Genomic DNA, 15129 nt, shown 5'->3' with positions numbered 1-15129 from the left:
TGTTATATATGTTGGTTGCTGTTGTATATTATTCTTAGTAGTTAGTGGATTGTTGTTGAGCATTATTCTTGGATATTAGTGTTATATATGTTTGCACACATAGGACACTCCTTGATCCTGTTTTCTTAAGCACTTGTTTGGCTAAGCCTTTGATTGCAGTCACATATAGCTTGAGTAAGGTGTCAGAGTTCATAGCTCCAATTAGGACTGTTAGACTCACAAGGATATAAAACAAGATTGTGATTTGGTGTGTGGAAAACAGGTGACTTGGTAGTATGTCCATAAGGAACAACTTGTAGGGAGCCATACCTATTAAGATTCAGCTCATTGTTTGCTGTGTTGCTGATGAAATAGTTTCTGTGGCTATGAATGCTCATGTCAGCATGTTCTATGGGACTACAGCGGCAGGCTTGAAGTGTTTGGATCCCATATTTTTCTTCATGAATCCTCGGCCATGTTACCACATTCACATTATGTTTATTTTCGTATTACTACTTATTTTTAGGATTTGAGACTTAATGTTTATTAAAATGTTATTGGAGATATGTTTTTTAACTGTTAATTTTTAAGTTTTTAGCTATTTTATACGTTTTACTTATGTGGGACCGGGTTAACCGGTTCAACCAGTGACCTACCGGTTGAACCAATGATCCAGTGACCCAGTAACCTGACCGGTTCGATCACTGGTTCGGTTCTGACAACTATGGTAGAGAAAATTAGAAATATATCCATGCAACAATTCCCACATAATTGGGCGACGTCCTTCATCATTCATCAAGAAAATCTAAATTCCAAGTGAGCTACATATATTAATTTAGACACATCTGTCAAAAAAAAAAAAAAAGAAACACAAGTGAAAATAAATGGCATAAACTAAATCTATATTTTTAACTCATGAAATTGATACGGCAATAAAGATAAGGTTTAGTGATTCTATTAGTATATATAATTTTACTAAATTCCCGACTAAATTTTTATATTAAATAAAAATTTTTAATTAGATATTTACTAATCACTTTTGTGTAAAATAATATGAAATATTGTTGAAGTATTTATTTTTATATTTGATGTAAGATGAGTTATGCAACTAGGATTATAAGTTTTTTTTAAGATAACTATTGATGAGGATTAAATAGAAAATATCTAATATAAAAGTTACAAAATTTTAAGTTATAAATGTATAACTAAAAATTTAATAAAATTATAAAAATTAAGAAAATAATTGAACCTAAATACAATAAAAATTTATAGCCATACAATTTTACATTATTAGAAATAGAAAAGTACCAAAAACCTGTTAGATTTAGATTAAATATCTAAACCAGTCCTAAAAAATTTTCATAGAAAAAAATTTTGTTTTCTAATAAATTTTTATTTTGTAAAAATTCTCAAGAATTATTCTTGTTAGACATATTAATTTTTTTTATCGTTTTAAAAATACACTAATTTATCTTATAATTATATTTTTAGAGCTAATATCATATAATTAATTTTTTTAGAAACTTACTTATCTAATATATATATATATATATATATATATATATATTAAAATTTGATTTAAAATAACAGAGAACTAATAACTTTTAAGAGCTTTTTTTTCCTTTATATTTTCTACGGTATCGAATTTAAGAGTAAAAAAAAAATTTACGGGAATGACTAATTTGGATCAATAGCTATTTATGCTTGGGAAAGGGCCTTTTATGCTATGCTTGGAAAGAGATGCCGTGTTTTTGTTTCATTTTGGTTGGAGGAATGGGTTAGAAGCCCAAACTAAAGAAGCCCAAAATTCTACAAACATTTCTGCTAACAAAGACAAGTGCCATGGCATCAAAGCTGATCTCAGTTGAATACCAAAAAAAAAAAGCTGATCTCAGTCACCACCATCGCCGGAGAGAGCTCCCAGACTGTGCGATCGCGGTTGCTCTCAACCACTCACTTTGCAGGCTGATCGGCTACCGTGTTTCCCTCCCTAGGAACAAGCTTGAACAGCAGGAACCATTCTCTCCTTTTCAATTGATGAACTCTTCTCAGCAAGGTATTTATCTTTTCTTCCATAGGATTTGAGTTTGTGGTCATTTTTATCCCCGTGTGGACCATGGTAATTTCAGAAAAATCAGGTCTAAAAGCACATAAATTAAAGTTGAAGGCGATACATTTTTATTTTTAATTTTTTTTCTGTACTCCATATTATAGGTTGAGTTGGCGGAAGTAAGTAGCTTTGGTGAAGTTGTTACATTTTATTACAGGATTTGCAGTTCAGGCTAAAGTAGCTTAGTGTTGAGTAGTGTTATCAGTGATTGATCTGCGGGTGTACGTTAGCGTAAGATGCGCTTCGATTGAAACTCTCTTTGAACCACTAATTTCATTCCAATTGCAATGGCTCAGATTCCCAACCTGGACAATGCCCCCATCAATCTCATTTCAATCAGGTATACCTCTTTTAAAAGTATTATTTGATAACAATTCTAAATTTTTAATTTATATGGTTATATTTCAGGGAACAATCCCAAAAGGAGCTCATCAACATCCTCAAGAACGTAACTGTTTCTCAATTCCCACCTATTTTTTTTGTCCTTTTTTGGTTTTGAGTGCAATTCGTTGTGATGGCACTCAAAAAACAAATTGACTTTGTAAATTGCTTGTGGTCGTTCTTGTTTTAGATTCGAGGGAAGAAGTGTTTGGTTATCGATCCGAAGCTAGGGGACTCTCTCTCTCTCATCATACAGACATCATTACTCAAGGTAATTACATTTTCTGTCTTTTGCTTCTATTCAAGTTTCACACGGAACATATTTATTGTATTAGATTTCAGAAAATCATTCTTGCCCATGGAAGATAGTTGGAATTTTTTTATAAGTAGTAGTTTGTTGCTTAGATGATTGGATAGTTTTATTGTATACTGAGAGGTTGTGTTGAACCGGTGAAATAGGAGCATGGAGTTGAATTGCGGCATCTTTCGGCTGACCACATTCAAACTGACTGCACCAAAGTGGTCTACCTCGTGCGATCTCAGCCTAATTTGATGCGACATATATGTTCTAATATTCACCATGACGAATCAAAAGGACTACAAAGAGAATATCATGTTTATTTTGTCCCCCGCCGCACTGTTGTTTGTGAGAAAGTGTGTTTTCTCTTAACTTGAGTATGTTGTACTAGTATACTTGTCCTACCATACAAAATAATTATTTTTCTTGTGAACAGGTTCTTGAGGAAGAGAAATTACATAACATGGTTACAATCGGGGAGTATCCCTTGTATATTGTACCAATGGATGAGGATGTACTATCATTTGAGCTTGACCTTGCTTACAAAGTATGTTGTTGGATATTACCATTTCTGCTCTTCGTGATATATCTATTGAGTTAATTTGGTATTGTTGTCCCTATGAGTTATAATTTATCATCTTTGAAATTGTCTTCCATTTAATATTTGCTTTGAACAATTACTTATCCTTGTTTGCCTTCTCATCTATGGTAGGAGTGCCAAGTTGATGGTGATACAAGCTCGCTTTGGCATATCGCAAAAGCAATTCACAAACTTGAGGTTGTAGTTTTGAATACATAATGTTGTCAAATTTGTTAGCAGGGAAGTTTTGGACTCAGAACAATTATCATCAAACTGATAGGAGATAATCAAATACAAATAGAATTCCCTTTTTGATATAATATCATCGATCTGCTTGTCCTCTTTCTTAAAATTGTTTCGTTGTTGTATTTTATTATTTTATTTTGCAGTTCTCTTTTGGAGTGATACCAAATCTGAGGGCAAAAGGAAAAGCATCTGTGCGTGTTGCAGACATCCTAAACCGAATGCAGGCTGAGGAACCAGTCAACTCATCTGACGTAATCATGCTCTACTCTTTTTTTTCCCTTTCTTTCTTCAAGATAACTGGCAACAGTAAAACAGCCAAAAGATACCCCATAAAGAATAAAACTCATACACACAGTGAGAGTTTTCAAAGCTTATTTAAATACGCCGTACAGTCCTCTGATTGTTTGATATTTGTATATAGATGGTTATGCCAGAGATAAACACACTAATCCTTTTAGATAGAGAGGTATGTCCTGCCATTCCATTTACTGGATACAATTGACATCCTCAAAACTTATCATTGAAATTGGGTGCACAATGAATGCAGGTGGATATGGTTACTCCTTTGTGTTCTCAATTAACATATGAAGGATTACTTGATGAGGCAAGTTAATGCAGAAACAGCCTACATATTTATGAAAGGATACATATTGCATAGTATATTTTATTGCTTGTTATTTGATGATCGGTCTTTTCTCCTAAGAATATGAGAATATCTCCTAATCAAGTTTGGTCTGCTTAGTATATTCCTTCCCTTCATTTCTTTCTGAATTTTAATATTTTAAGTATGAATACCAAAACCAAAACTTTCCAATACCTGCTTTAGTTATTTGGATAAGTAGTTTTGGAGCGTTATGTAGCCTTTATGGCTTATTCTGGTGCCATGATTTTGTCTTCAGAAATATATAATTTCAACATATGGAAAGAGTTGAAATGTGGCTTACCTTTTTTCTATCTTATTGCATTTGTATAATGCAGTTTTTGAATATCAAGAATGGTTCTATAGAGCTTGATGCGTCTATTATGGGACTTCAGCAAGAGGGGAAAAAAACTAAAGTTCCACTTAATTCAACGTAGGTTACTTTTCTGACTTCCTCTTTTAGTTTCTACCTTCTATTAATGATGCAATGTTGATGGATGTTAACTCTCTTATCTATGAGTTTGAGATGCTTTACTTGCATCATACCTGTTATCTTTTATTTACCATTTGCTCTTTATATATCTTGAAATTTGCTTTCCTGTCCTGTGTTAGTGACAAGCTCTTCAAGGAGATACGGGATCTCAACTTTGAAGTTGTTGTCCAGGTTGATTTTATATTTATCTTGACTAATCTCTCTCTCTCTCTCTCTCTCTCTCTCTCTCTCTCTCACACACACACACACACACACACACACACACACAGAGGAGTGAAAAGGTTATTTAGATAGACCATCTATAGTTCCCTTGTAGTTCTAGTTTCTTAGTTACTGTCTGCAGTATTGCAGATTTTGCGTCAAAAAGCTACATCCATGAAGCAAGACTACACTGAGATGACGACTACTGTAAGTTGATGTCCTATACTTGGATGCTGCTTTTCCAATTAATTTTGCAAAAAACAAAAAAAAAAAAAAAAAAAAAAAACAAAAAACTGTTTCAAAACCAAATTTTTATGTGAAAGTATTTATTGAATCAACTGGAATCCTATTGCATACTTTACCTTGGAGATCAAATCCTTCAAGCTGTCACAGTTGTATGCATGCTCATTAATGCAACCTAAGAATAATAAAATAGTTAACTGCATATGTTCAAGTATTTAAACTTTGAGAAGCCTAAACAAGTTTTTTTAACTATTTATATTAAAATGGATCGCCAAAGACATTCTAATATATCGCTTTCCATAATATCCAGTCACAATCAGTTTCCGAGTTGAAGGACTTCGTGAAAAAGCTGAACTCATTGCCAGAAATCACTGTAAGAACTTGTTCATTTTGACATTGACTTCATTAACTAGATTCTTAGAGTTATCAAAACATAATATGCTTGAAATTATTTTTCCAGAGACACATAAATCTCGCTCAGCATCTGACAACATTCACATCAAAGCCTTCATTTCTGGGGCAGCTTGATATGGAGCATACAATTGTTGAGTCTCAGAGTTATGACATGTAAGTTGATGTTGCATGCAGACGTCCTTAAAGTATTTGGATGGCATTTTATTGTAAATTAATCTGGTCAATGTTTGGAGTTTGCTAACTGGTGATGCATTGTGCTTTAGAGATTTCTGCTTGTACTTATCTTATGTTTTTAAGATGTGAAACTTTAGTCGCTAATTTATGCAGATGCTTTGACTATATTGAAGAGTTGATCCACAAGCAGGAGCCTTTGACGACGGTCCTGCGCCTTCTAATCCTGTTTTCCGTTACTAATTCTGGGTTGCCAAAGAAGCATTTCGACTACTTAAGGCAAGCTTGAATGACCATGGATCTTTTCTTCTTTTACTTTCCTTTTCTTACTCTATAGAAACTAGGTTACTTGTAATATTTCTCCATTCTTGCTTCTCTGCATTATACCAAGAGATCTTATTTTGTGGTACTCATTGTTGTCCCATATGTTTGTAACTTCCATTTTTAGGAGAGAACTACTACATAGCTATGGATTTGAGCACATAACAACCCTAAATAATTTAGAGAAAGCTGGGCTCTTTAAAAAGCAGGTATCATGAACTAGTTGTTTACTTGCAAGCTCAAATGGGTCTCTGGGATTTTTTAAATTTTTTTTATTATATTTGTGGACAAATGCTCATTTTGCATTTGATCCTCTTAGGAGTCAAGGAGCAACTGGCTTACCATAAAACGTGCTCTGCAGCTTGTGGTTGAAGACACTGATACAGCCAAGTAATTTTCTTCTAGATAATATGATGCTTGGATACCTTTATTGTGTTTTTCCAATTTTGATTAGGAGGTTGATGCATGTTAGTGTAAAGTGCTAGAAGCATTTTGACTCTTGCAAGTTGTTTTGACTTTACAATAACTACCCCTCAAGTCATGCATATAATGAGATGTGGTTTTGATTGGCAATGCAAAACATTTGACACCAATAGTATTTCAAAATTAATCTCTTTTGTTTAAGTTATACAGCCACAGATTAGAAAGTTATGGATTCTTCTTTAGAAATGTGTTAATGAGTATGTATACAAAACTAAAATAATTTCTTTTCGCGGTGGGATTTGGGGTAGGGCGGTTGTTAGACATGATGAAATGGTAATAGATACAGAAATAAGCATCTCACTATTACCTCATTAAAGGTTAATTGTTGTAACATTGATGTTCCCAGTAGTACGCGGTCTTTTTTTAATTTAATTATTTATTTATTTATTACTACTTATTTTTAATTGCTCATCTTTTGTGGCTGCACCACAAGTATTCCTCTGTTATATTCACTTCTCAGTAGCAATTACTGATGGTGTTAATGTCTCAATTTGTCTTAGTGTATATAGTACATGGTATTTCTTGCAAAATCTTTCATGGGATTCATTTACATCATCATTACTTTATTAATAAAATGCTGTTTGCAATTATCTACTTGTTGCACTCTTGTATCCCTACTAATTTTTAAGTGATTTCCCTCCCATTACAGCCCCAATGATATCTCTTATGTCTTCTCTGGATATGCACCACTTAGCATTCGTCTGATCCAGCATGCCATTCGATCTGGATGGTAAGTTTGAAACTTCAATACTAAAGGCCTTCTTCATAGCTACTATTGAGCATGGAAATTAATTATTTATCTAACATGATCATATATAAAATTTAAAGACAAAAGTTTATAGAGCTGCAAGTTTCATTTATAAGCAAGGTTCCAATGATGTTATTGTTATTATTAGTACATACTACTTTATAGGTGTGATCTCTGTTGATGATGAATTACAATATTGTTCAGTTTCTTAACTCATTTCAAATTGGAAGACTATATTGTATTATTATAAACAGCGATTTCCATGCTAATCAAATTATCTTAGCCTTTAGTTCCAGTTTTTCATTTAAACACAATACATTTATTCAAAAAGATAATTTGATTGTGAGCTTAGTTTTAAAGCAACTCATGCAATATTAAATGTGATAATTGGTCTCTCAGGCGTCCTGTTGAAGAAATTTTGAAGCTGCTACCTGGACCTCACCTGGAAACAAAGAGGGTTAGTACTTACTAAGTTGTCTAAATCATAATATCGGTGCATGCTATAATTGGCCAGCTGAAAATCTTATAACTGTTCCAGCAATATTTCACTTGTATATTAGTCACATCACTTGTATATTCCACTTACCTTAACCTCTCTTTCTATTTATACTTAAAGTTTGGCTTGCTTGGTTGGTTTTACAGGGTGCATTCTCAAATAGCCCATCATTTGACTCTTTATCAGGGGTTTCAACCGGCATAGCCAAGTATGGGTTTACATCAATCTCCATAAATGCAATGCTTGTGCATTGATTTGACACTGCTAAAACATTTAGCAATAATAATATAACTAATAAGGTTCAGATGGATCCTATCTTTTATTCATCCACAATTTATTATTTGTTAAGGGTATCACTTAGCAGCAGAGTTGAGCTTTACTACCTGGGAAAATAAACCCTAAATGCAAGAAAGAATTCAATTGCTTTTCTGCCATTTCCTTTGTTTTTAGTTTACTGAAAGAGATAGCAGTTGGAACTTGGTGGTTCACATTTGAAATAGGAGTTTCAGAAATTGCAAAAGATTTTAGTCTTAAAGGAAGACGTTTTATAACTTCTTTGATAACGTTTTTTCCCCCTTCTGACCCGTTACATATTTCAGAGTACCTGATGGGAGGCGTGCCCTGGTGCTTGTTGTCTTTGTTGGAGGCGTTACCTTTGCAGAGATTTCTGCTCTTCGGTTTCTCTGTTCTCAGGTGTGGCAATCGTTTCCTTTTTCAAATTGCTTTTAACATGCTAACCATACATTCTTCCTACTATTTAATTCCTGGTTTTGTAAACTTGGCTATTGATCCATAATGTAGCAGGTGAATGGATGTATTTGCTTAGTAAATTTGTGGCTTATCATGTCTTATCTTTTTGATGATGTGTACTAAAGGCATTATCTTTCTAGAATGGTGTATAGTGTCACATTAGGTGTGAATCTCTTGTTGTCATGAAATCGCTTGTTTCAAAAGGTTAAACTATTAGATAGAGATACATAAATCGCCGCATCCAACACTTCTATTTGGTTCCTAAATCAAATTTATAATGTTGATTTTGCAGGAAGGCATGGCATATGATTTAATTATTGCAACGACAAAAATAGTCAATGGACAAACTTTGGTTGAGACATTTATGGAGAAGCTAGGTTGATCAATCATTGCAGTTCTTTTTTCTTTTTTTTTTCATTTTTTTAACTTTTATTTTTTATAAACAATTCTCTTTCCCGGCTTAGGGAGGTGAGTTTATGTTTGATGATGCCAAATGAAAGCTATATGCAGCCTAATCGAGTTCTTCTAGAGTGATGCTTAACAGATGTTTATTGATGTTGTAAAATAAGTGAGACCTGGAATATGAGAGTTGTTTTATTTAGTTCTACTATCGTATATTTGCTTACTTTTATCTGGTTCTTTAATAGAACCTTGGTGTCTCTTCCATGGCTTAAGGTTTCTAGAGATAGTAAAGTGTGATGAATTGTTAATTGAACTACATTTGACAAGGAACCTTAATTTGTATTAAAAAAAGTTAAAAAAAGAGACCCAACCATTAGCAATGATTACAAGATTTTAATCCGAAGTTCGTTAATGAATTGGAGTGCACACTTGATGGCTGGCTTTACTTGCATTTACACTTTCTGCTTTCTAGGATGTTATCATTTAACATTTCCAAAACACTCCTTTCGTGATGTTTAATCATTTTCGTTCCATCATTTGCCACGCTATTGTGGCACCTACAACGTGTAAGTGTTATGGTATATTTTTATAGTAAACATCTTAGTTTAAACATTCGTAATGATATATTTTGTACTCGCTTGTCAAAATATTTGTCTAAAGAACCAAAAAACACAGAAAATAAAAAACTGGTATTTCAAAATAATTATTTATTCCGAATATTTATATTCACTCATGTAATTTTAGTCATTATCAAATTTATTTATTACTTTTCTTATATGTTTCTAGTTGGTCATTTTTAAACAAATAGTCGAATACAGTAATTTGCAAATATTCAAGAATCATAATCATTTAATAGACATAAACGTGATTTTGAATTTAGAAATCTTGTACAATCGTCACATAACATCTTTTATAGCTAATTTTATGACATTTCTCTTTACAGAAAAGTACAACCACAACATAATACAAAGTTCCTGCGCATTTTGCATGCTCAACTCTATCAACAATGCAACAGAAATCAAAGTGAAGGAAAAACAATGGAGAATAATATACCATTATACCAGGTGGACATGGCTTACAATACAATATATCATCTAAACATCTGAGCTATATAATGAAGTTACATTGTCATTAGGCTAAGAACTTTGCACATTCTGATCCCCTTCAATCCGCTGTAAGACTTCTAATATGCTTCCTGCTTTTCTCTTGGCTCTATCAGTGCCATTTTCAGATAATTCGTGTAACACTTCTTCTGCGCCAAGTTCCTTTGCTAGTTTCAATTGCATTAGATCTCCCGTGCAAAGCGACCACAATACGGCCGCGGCATTCTCCCTGTTGCGTGGAGACCCCGTTCGTATAACCTCCACTAGAATAGGGATTGGCTCAGCCTGACCGATTGCTATCCTTCCTTCATGGTGGCTTGCAAGGATTGCCATTATAGCTAGTGCTTCGTCTACCATACCACCCCCGGCATCCTTCAAAAATCGCATTAATGGGGCTACTATACCGGCTTTGATGGCTCTTGCTTTGTTTCCTTGATAGATGGAGAGATTAAAGATCGCAGTAGCAGCATCCTTCTTACCTCTCGGAGTACCTTCGCAAAGTAACTTTATAAGAACTGGGATAGCTCCAGCTGCTCCTATTGCAACCTTGTTCTCATCTAGAACGGATAAGCTAAAGAGTGTTGCAGCTGCGTTTTCTCTAGCCTCCATGCTGCCACTTTTCAGTACATCTACGATATCCGGTATAGCTCCTGCATTTACTATAGTTCCTTTGTTGCTCTCATTGATTGAAAGATTAAGAAGTGCTGTAACCGCATGCTCCTGCGTTCGAGGATCCGAAGAAGACAACAATTCCACAAGAAGTGGTATTGCTCCTGCCTCAGCAATACACACTCGGTTATCTGCATTCCTTTTAGCCAGCAACCGGAGTTCACCAGCAGCTGCTCTCTGCTGCTCCATATCACCGTTTGCTAGTTTATCCAATAATGTGTTAATAGCAGTTCTGTCACAATCCGAATGATTGCTTCCGGATTTCTTTGCTCTACAGCTCCCCTGCTTCTTCGGTAGCTCGACACCATTGCTTTCGCACCATAAAGCGATCAAACTCTTCAAAACATAGTTAGGGGTAAGGGCAGTATGCAAAAGTGTCTGCTGCGTCTTGGGGCAGGTTTTGTGACCAGCATCAAGCCATTTCTGAATGCATGATCTTTCATATGTCTACAAAAGAAAGGGAAAATTTCATGAATAACCGTAAGTGGTACCTTTAGCAGAGCATCACAGCCGCTATATACTATAAACAATCACTATACCTGACCAGTAGAGACAATTACAGGATCTTTCATCAGTTCAAGAGATATAGGACATCGAAAATCATCTGGGATTACCGGAGACCTGTGCTTAATTGGCACTTTTCCATCATCATTGTTATCAACCTCAGGATTTTCGGTTAACACGCAGTCCTTCAGTTTCCTAAGAAGGGATGTTATTGTCTCAAAATATTCTCCTGGTTCCCCACCACTTGTGATAACCAATTCGTGTAACTCACCAGACTCTTTCTTCAGATCATTTATAGTCCTCAAATGCAACTTGTCGGAAAGTCTTTTGAGGACAGCAGGATCAGGGTCTTTTTCTTTCTGTGCTACTTCCATATCCAAATCTAGTTGTAAATCAGCAAATTCTGTAGGATTTTTGGCTCTTTTGAATTGAGCATGCACCAGTTCAATCTGAAAAAAAAAAAAAAAAGAATAAAACAACCATAAAAAACATAGAACATAACTAACTACCTACCGATGCTGCCCCTTGTCTTTTCCAAGAATGTCATTCCCAAAAGTTTAAACCACAGGAATTGGTAAAAATGAGAGGGAGGAAAAAGTCTGAATCGCCAGAGATGTATGGTATTGTTGATTACCTGTTCCTGAACTTCCTCCGATATCTCAAGTTTGTCGTAGGAAATTCCACACAATGCCTCTTCAATTTTTTCAGTTATTTGTTGGAACTTAACTATTATATCATTTCTCTGCAAAGCCTGTGAATTTAAGCATTAGTCGGATAACAATTTAACAGAACAGGTTGGATCAACTAATATGTTCAGATAAGCAAAACCAAACCACACGAAAGCATAGGGCATCTTCACAAGTTATCCATCTTTACTCTAACATCAGTGGCATAAAACATTCACAATGAAATCCAAAACAGTGAGTTAGTGCAATGTAAACATATCAAAAAGTAGGAAGCTTCCACAACTGAATGGCACTAATTCGACCGCAAACTCGAACTCAAGGGGGGAAGGACTGCTCAAATTCATATAAATGACATGTAGTCAAATTTTCTAGCAGACCTACATAAACAAAACATTGGCATCTTACAATCTCACATCAATGAAAACATCACTGAGAATTTTCTCCCACATCAAGAAAACGAAATGACCTACAAATCCGAGGTAACTCATGAGTCATAATCCTATTGCCAAAACACCAACACCACATAAATTCAACTTTCCTATATAGGCAGATCTTCACAAGAAGCTGAATCCACACATCACATACATAGATACATAGATACATACATAAGTACATAACCTACCTGATAAAGCTTACTCCCATGGTTCACAGAGTTAAGAAGGGTGTTAGCTGAATCCAATGCAACGTTGAGACACTCAAAAGCTGCAACTTGTTCATCACTGAGGAGGGACTCATCATCACTGTCCTTCAATTCTTCAAAGAGAGGGCTCAAAAGCTTCACCCTCCTAACCAGATTCCCATAAATCCTCTTGCAAACGTTGTTGCACTCTGGAAGCCCTGAAATCTCCTTTATGGACTCAGCCAAACGCGCCACAACCATCATGGCCTTGGAGTTCTTCTCACTCCCACCACCCATTTTTTTATGGCACCGTTGGAAGAAGAGAAAATGTCAAAGACACAAACTTTGACCACAGAACCGAAGGGTGCTTCAAGATTGGAGGTAATTGAGGATACCCAGATGAAGGAACTGTGGAAATCAATCATCAAGGGTATAGAGAGTTGAAAGCTGAATTCACCATGGATGATGTGAATTATTGATTCAAAGAAGAAGAAGCTTTGTTGTGTTGAAAGTTGAAACTTTGATAAAGGTAGGAATTTTTGGAGGAAAGAGAGAAGAGAATTTCGTAATTGAATTGGAAAAGTAAGAAGATTTAGACGGAATTGGAAAAATGGGTGTGAGTCTGTGACTATTGAAAGTATAATTCTATCATCTATTTAACAGAAAACGGGGAAAAATGGATAAAATTGGATTGAAAATTATTTGAACGAAGTCGTGGACTTTGTGTCTTTATTGCTCTTTGGAAAAAGTCGTTGGTGCGACGAGTTAAGAAGATCATAGATAATTAGATAGTAAGGGGTGTTTAAATTTTAATCCGATTCAAATAGACTGCTCGGTTAGATTCAAAATCAATTAAAATCCCACTAATTTAAATTTAATTAGATTTTATTTTGACAAATTATATGAATTTAATTGAATTTTAAATTTATTTTTTAAAATTAATTCAATTTATTTTAAATTACATAATGCACTATAATATTATTATTTTATTATTTTTTTAACTAAAGATAGAGAAATTTAAATTCGTAACTTTTAAATGAATATAGAAAAATTATACTATTTGATCTATAGCTTATTAACATTTCATTATCATATTTATACTTTTATTTATAATAAATTTAATAAATTATATATTTTTATATTATTTATATATTATTATTATTATTATTTAGTAAATGTTTATCTTAAAAATAAGATTTATTTATTTATTTTAATTATTTATAATTTTTTATTATTATATTATTGTTGATTTTAAAAATATTATTGAGATTTGTTATGTAAATTTATTTTTTTTAATTTATAAAACTTCAAATTCAAATTATTTGAAATTGGATTGAATTCTCTAAACGAAATCATTTAATTTAAATCGCACTACAAATAAAATTAATGTTTGAATCCGATAAATTTTTAACTCAAAAACGATTCAAACTGCACTACGAACAACCCTAATAAAAATAACTAAGGTAATAATTCTAATATATTACATAATTTATTTTTTTACTTTTTATAGCTGATAAATCTTTTTAATTTGAATAATATAAAATCGATATGCCTTATGTAAAAGGTCGTCAAAATAAAGAGAATTTTATACATAACCAAAATAACAAGATAAATTTATAATTATATATATTATTAAAAAGAATTTCGCTAAAAAACTAATTAAAAGTGCAACCAATTTCGCAGCAAATATCATATAAACGCCGATATGGCATGAAGTAATTAGGGATGGCAAAACTTCCTGAGACACGGAGATCTCTACAGGGACTGTTTCGAAAGGGGATCCGACTATGGGAAATTTTTTTCGTAGGAATGGGGACGGAGGCCAAAATTCTCCCGAGGCAAGCGCGGAGACCCGAGTGGAGATCTCCGCCCCATCCCCACTAATCCGCGAAGTTCATAAATTTACTGAATTGTCCTTAATAGTTTATTTCTCATATATGTTTTTTAGAAACCCAAAACTCCTAATTGCATAACTATTCTTCAATTCAGAAAATCTCTAACGCTGTCCATACTCCATCCAACCTTTCTGCAGCCACCCTCTCGCCACTCTCCCTTCTCACCGCATCGTCACACCTCACCATGCCATGATTCTCCTGCGTCGTGCTCTCTATTTGCGGCGTTCCTTTCCATAACTTTGTTGTCGTGTCCATTCTCCTCTCTGTTGCCGCATCTCCCACCTTGTCCACTTCTCTATCCTCTAGCTCGCTGTTGCGTTCCCCCATTGCGTCATTTCGAAAGAAGTCACCATCTTGTCGTTTAGATTTTTTGTATAAAATCTTGTTATTTTTGTATAGAATGGATACTTACATCTCTATTCATATGAAAATTAATAATTAGTTAAAACTATCAGATAGATGGAAAATGGAGTCCCCACGGAGAATGGGGCTCTGTAGAGAATGGAGATGGGGAGCAATATTCTCCCACAGCAGAGAACGGATGCGGAGACGGAGAGTAAATCTGGGGGCGGAGATGAGGATCAGTGAGGCATCCCCCGCCCCGCCCCCGCCCTGCCCAATTGACATCTCTAGAAGCAATCAACTATGTGTAGTTCGGCCATTCACTTCCACAACCAATCTTTTTTTTTTTTAATTT

The 15129-nt window shown here is 34.3% G+C and overlaps 2 protein-coding genes across 3 annotated transcripts; one reads left to right on the top strand and one right to left on the bottom strand.

Annotated features, from left to right (window-relative positions):
- The first annotated feature begins 1838 nt into the window (after positions 1-1838).
- Positions 1839-9282, top strand: LOC130951065 (vacuolar protein-sorting-associated protein 33 homolog). Of its 2 annotated transcripts, none has more exons than XM_057879677.1 (23): positions 1839-2035; positions 2247-2429; positions 2498-2537; positions 2661-2741; positions 2930-3124; positions 3205-3315; positions 3481-3546; positions 3738-3845; positions 4016-4060; positions 4142-4198; positions 4573-4667; positions 4847-4898; positions 5079-5135; positions 5482-5544; positions 5632-5738; positions 5913-6035; positions 6205-6286; positions 6397-6467; positions 7210-7290; positions 7708-7765; positions 7951-8012; positions 8404-8497; positions 8847-9282. In XM_057879677.1, exons 2-23 carry the CDS (start codon positions 2377-2379, stop codon positions 8934-8936), a joined length of 1791 nt encoding a protein of 596 aa, XP_057735660.1. In that variant the 5' UTR covers positions 1839-2035; positions 2247-2376; the 3' UTR covers positions 8937-9282. The 2 variants fall into 2 exon arrangements, with proteins under 2 accessions (XP_057735660.1, XP_057735659.1); XM_057879676.1 differs by having other exon boundaries at positions 1845-2035; positions 2194-2429.
- A 567-nt stretch (positions 9283-9849) lies between these two features.
- Positions 9850-13200, bottom strand: LOC130948735 (U-box domain-containing protein 14). Its single transcript, XM_057877592.1, has 4 exons — positions 12541-13200; positions 11867-11983; positions 11268-11681; positions 9850-11175 (listed from the first exon to the last, which is right to left on the bottom strand). The coding sequence occupies exons 1-4, from the start codon at positions 12832-12834 to the stop codon at positions 10093-10095; spliced, it is 1908 nt and encodes a 635-aa protein (XP_057733575.1). The 5' UTR covers positions 12835-13200; the 3' UTR covers positions 9850-10092.
- Positions 13201-15129: the final 1929 nt, after the last annotated feature.

This window comes from Arachis stenosperma, chromosome 9 (assembly GCF_014773155.1).
Source record: "Arachis stenosperma cultivar V10309 chromosome 9, arast.V10309.gnm1.PFL2, whole genome shotgun sequence".
NCBI classification, from domain to species: Eukaryota; Viridiplantae; Streptophyta; class Magnoliopsida; order Fabales; family Fabaceae; genus Arachis; species Arachis stenosperma.
This window is presented reverse-complemented; position numbering and strand designations above follow the sequence as displayed.

Bases quoted from the DNA above. Each gene is read 5' to 3' on its own strand.
- LOC130951065 (XM_057879677.1), top strand. From the start codon at position 2,377: ATGGCTCAGATTCCCAACCTGGACAATGCCCCCATCAATCTCATTTCA. The intron at 3,316-3,480 runs GTATGTTGTTGG...CATCTATGGTAG, and splicing joins AGCTTGACCTTGCTTACAAA to GAGTGCCAAGTTGATGGTGA. The intron at 6,287-6,396 runs GTATCATGAACT...TGATCCTCTTAG, and splicing joins CTGGGCTCTTTAAAAAGCAG to GAGTCAAGGAGCAACTGGCT.
- LOC130948735 (XM_057877592.1), bottom strand. From the start codon at position 12,834: ATGGGTGGTGGGAGTGAGAAGAACTCCAAGGCCATGATGGTTGTGGCG. The intron at 11,984-12,540 runs GTAGGTTATGTA...TTAAATTCACAG, and splicing joins ATGGGAGTAAGCTTTATCAG to GCTTTGCAGAGAAATGATAT. The intron at 11,682-11,866 runs GTAATCAACAAT...TTTTTTTTTCAG, and splicing joins CGGAGGAAGTTCAGGAACAG to ATTGAACTGGTGCATGCTCA.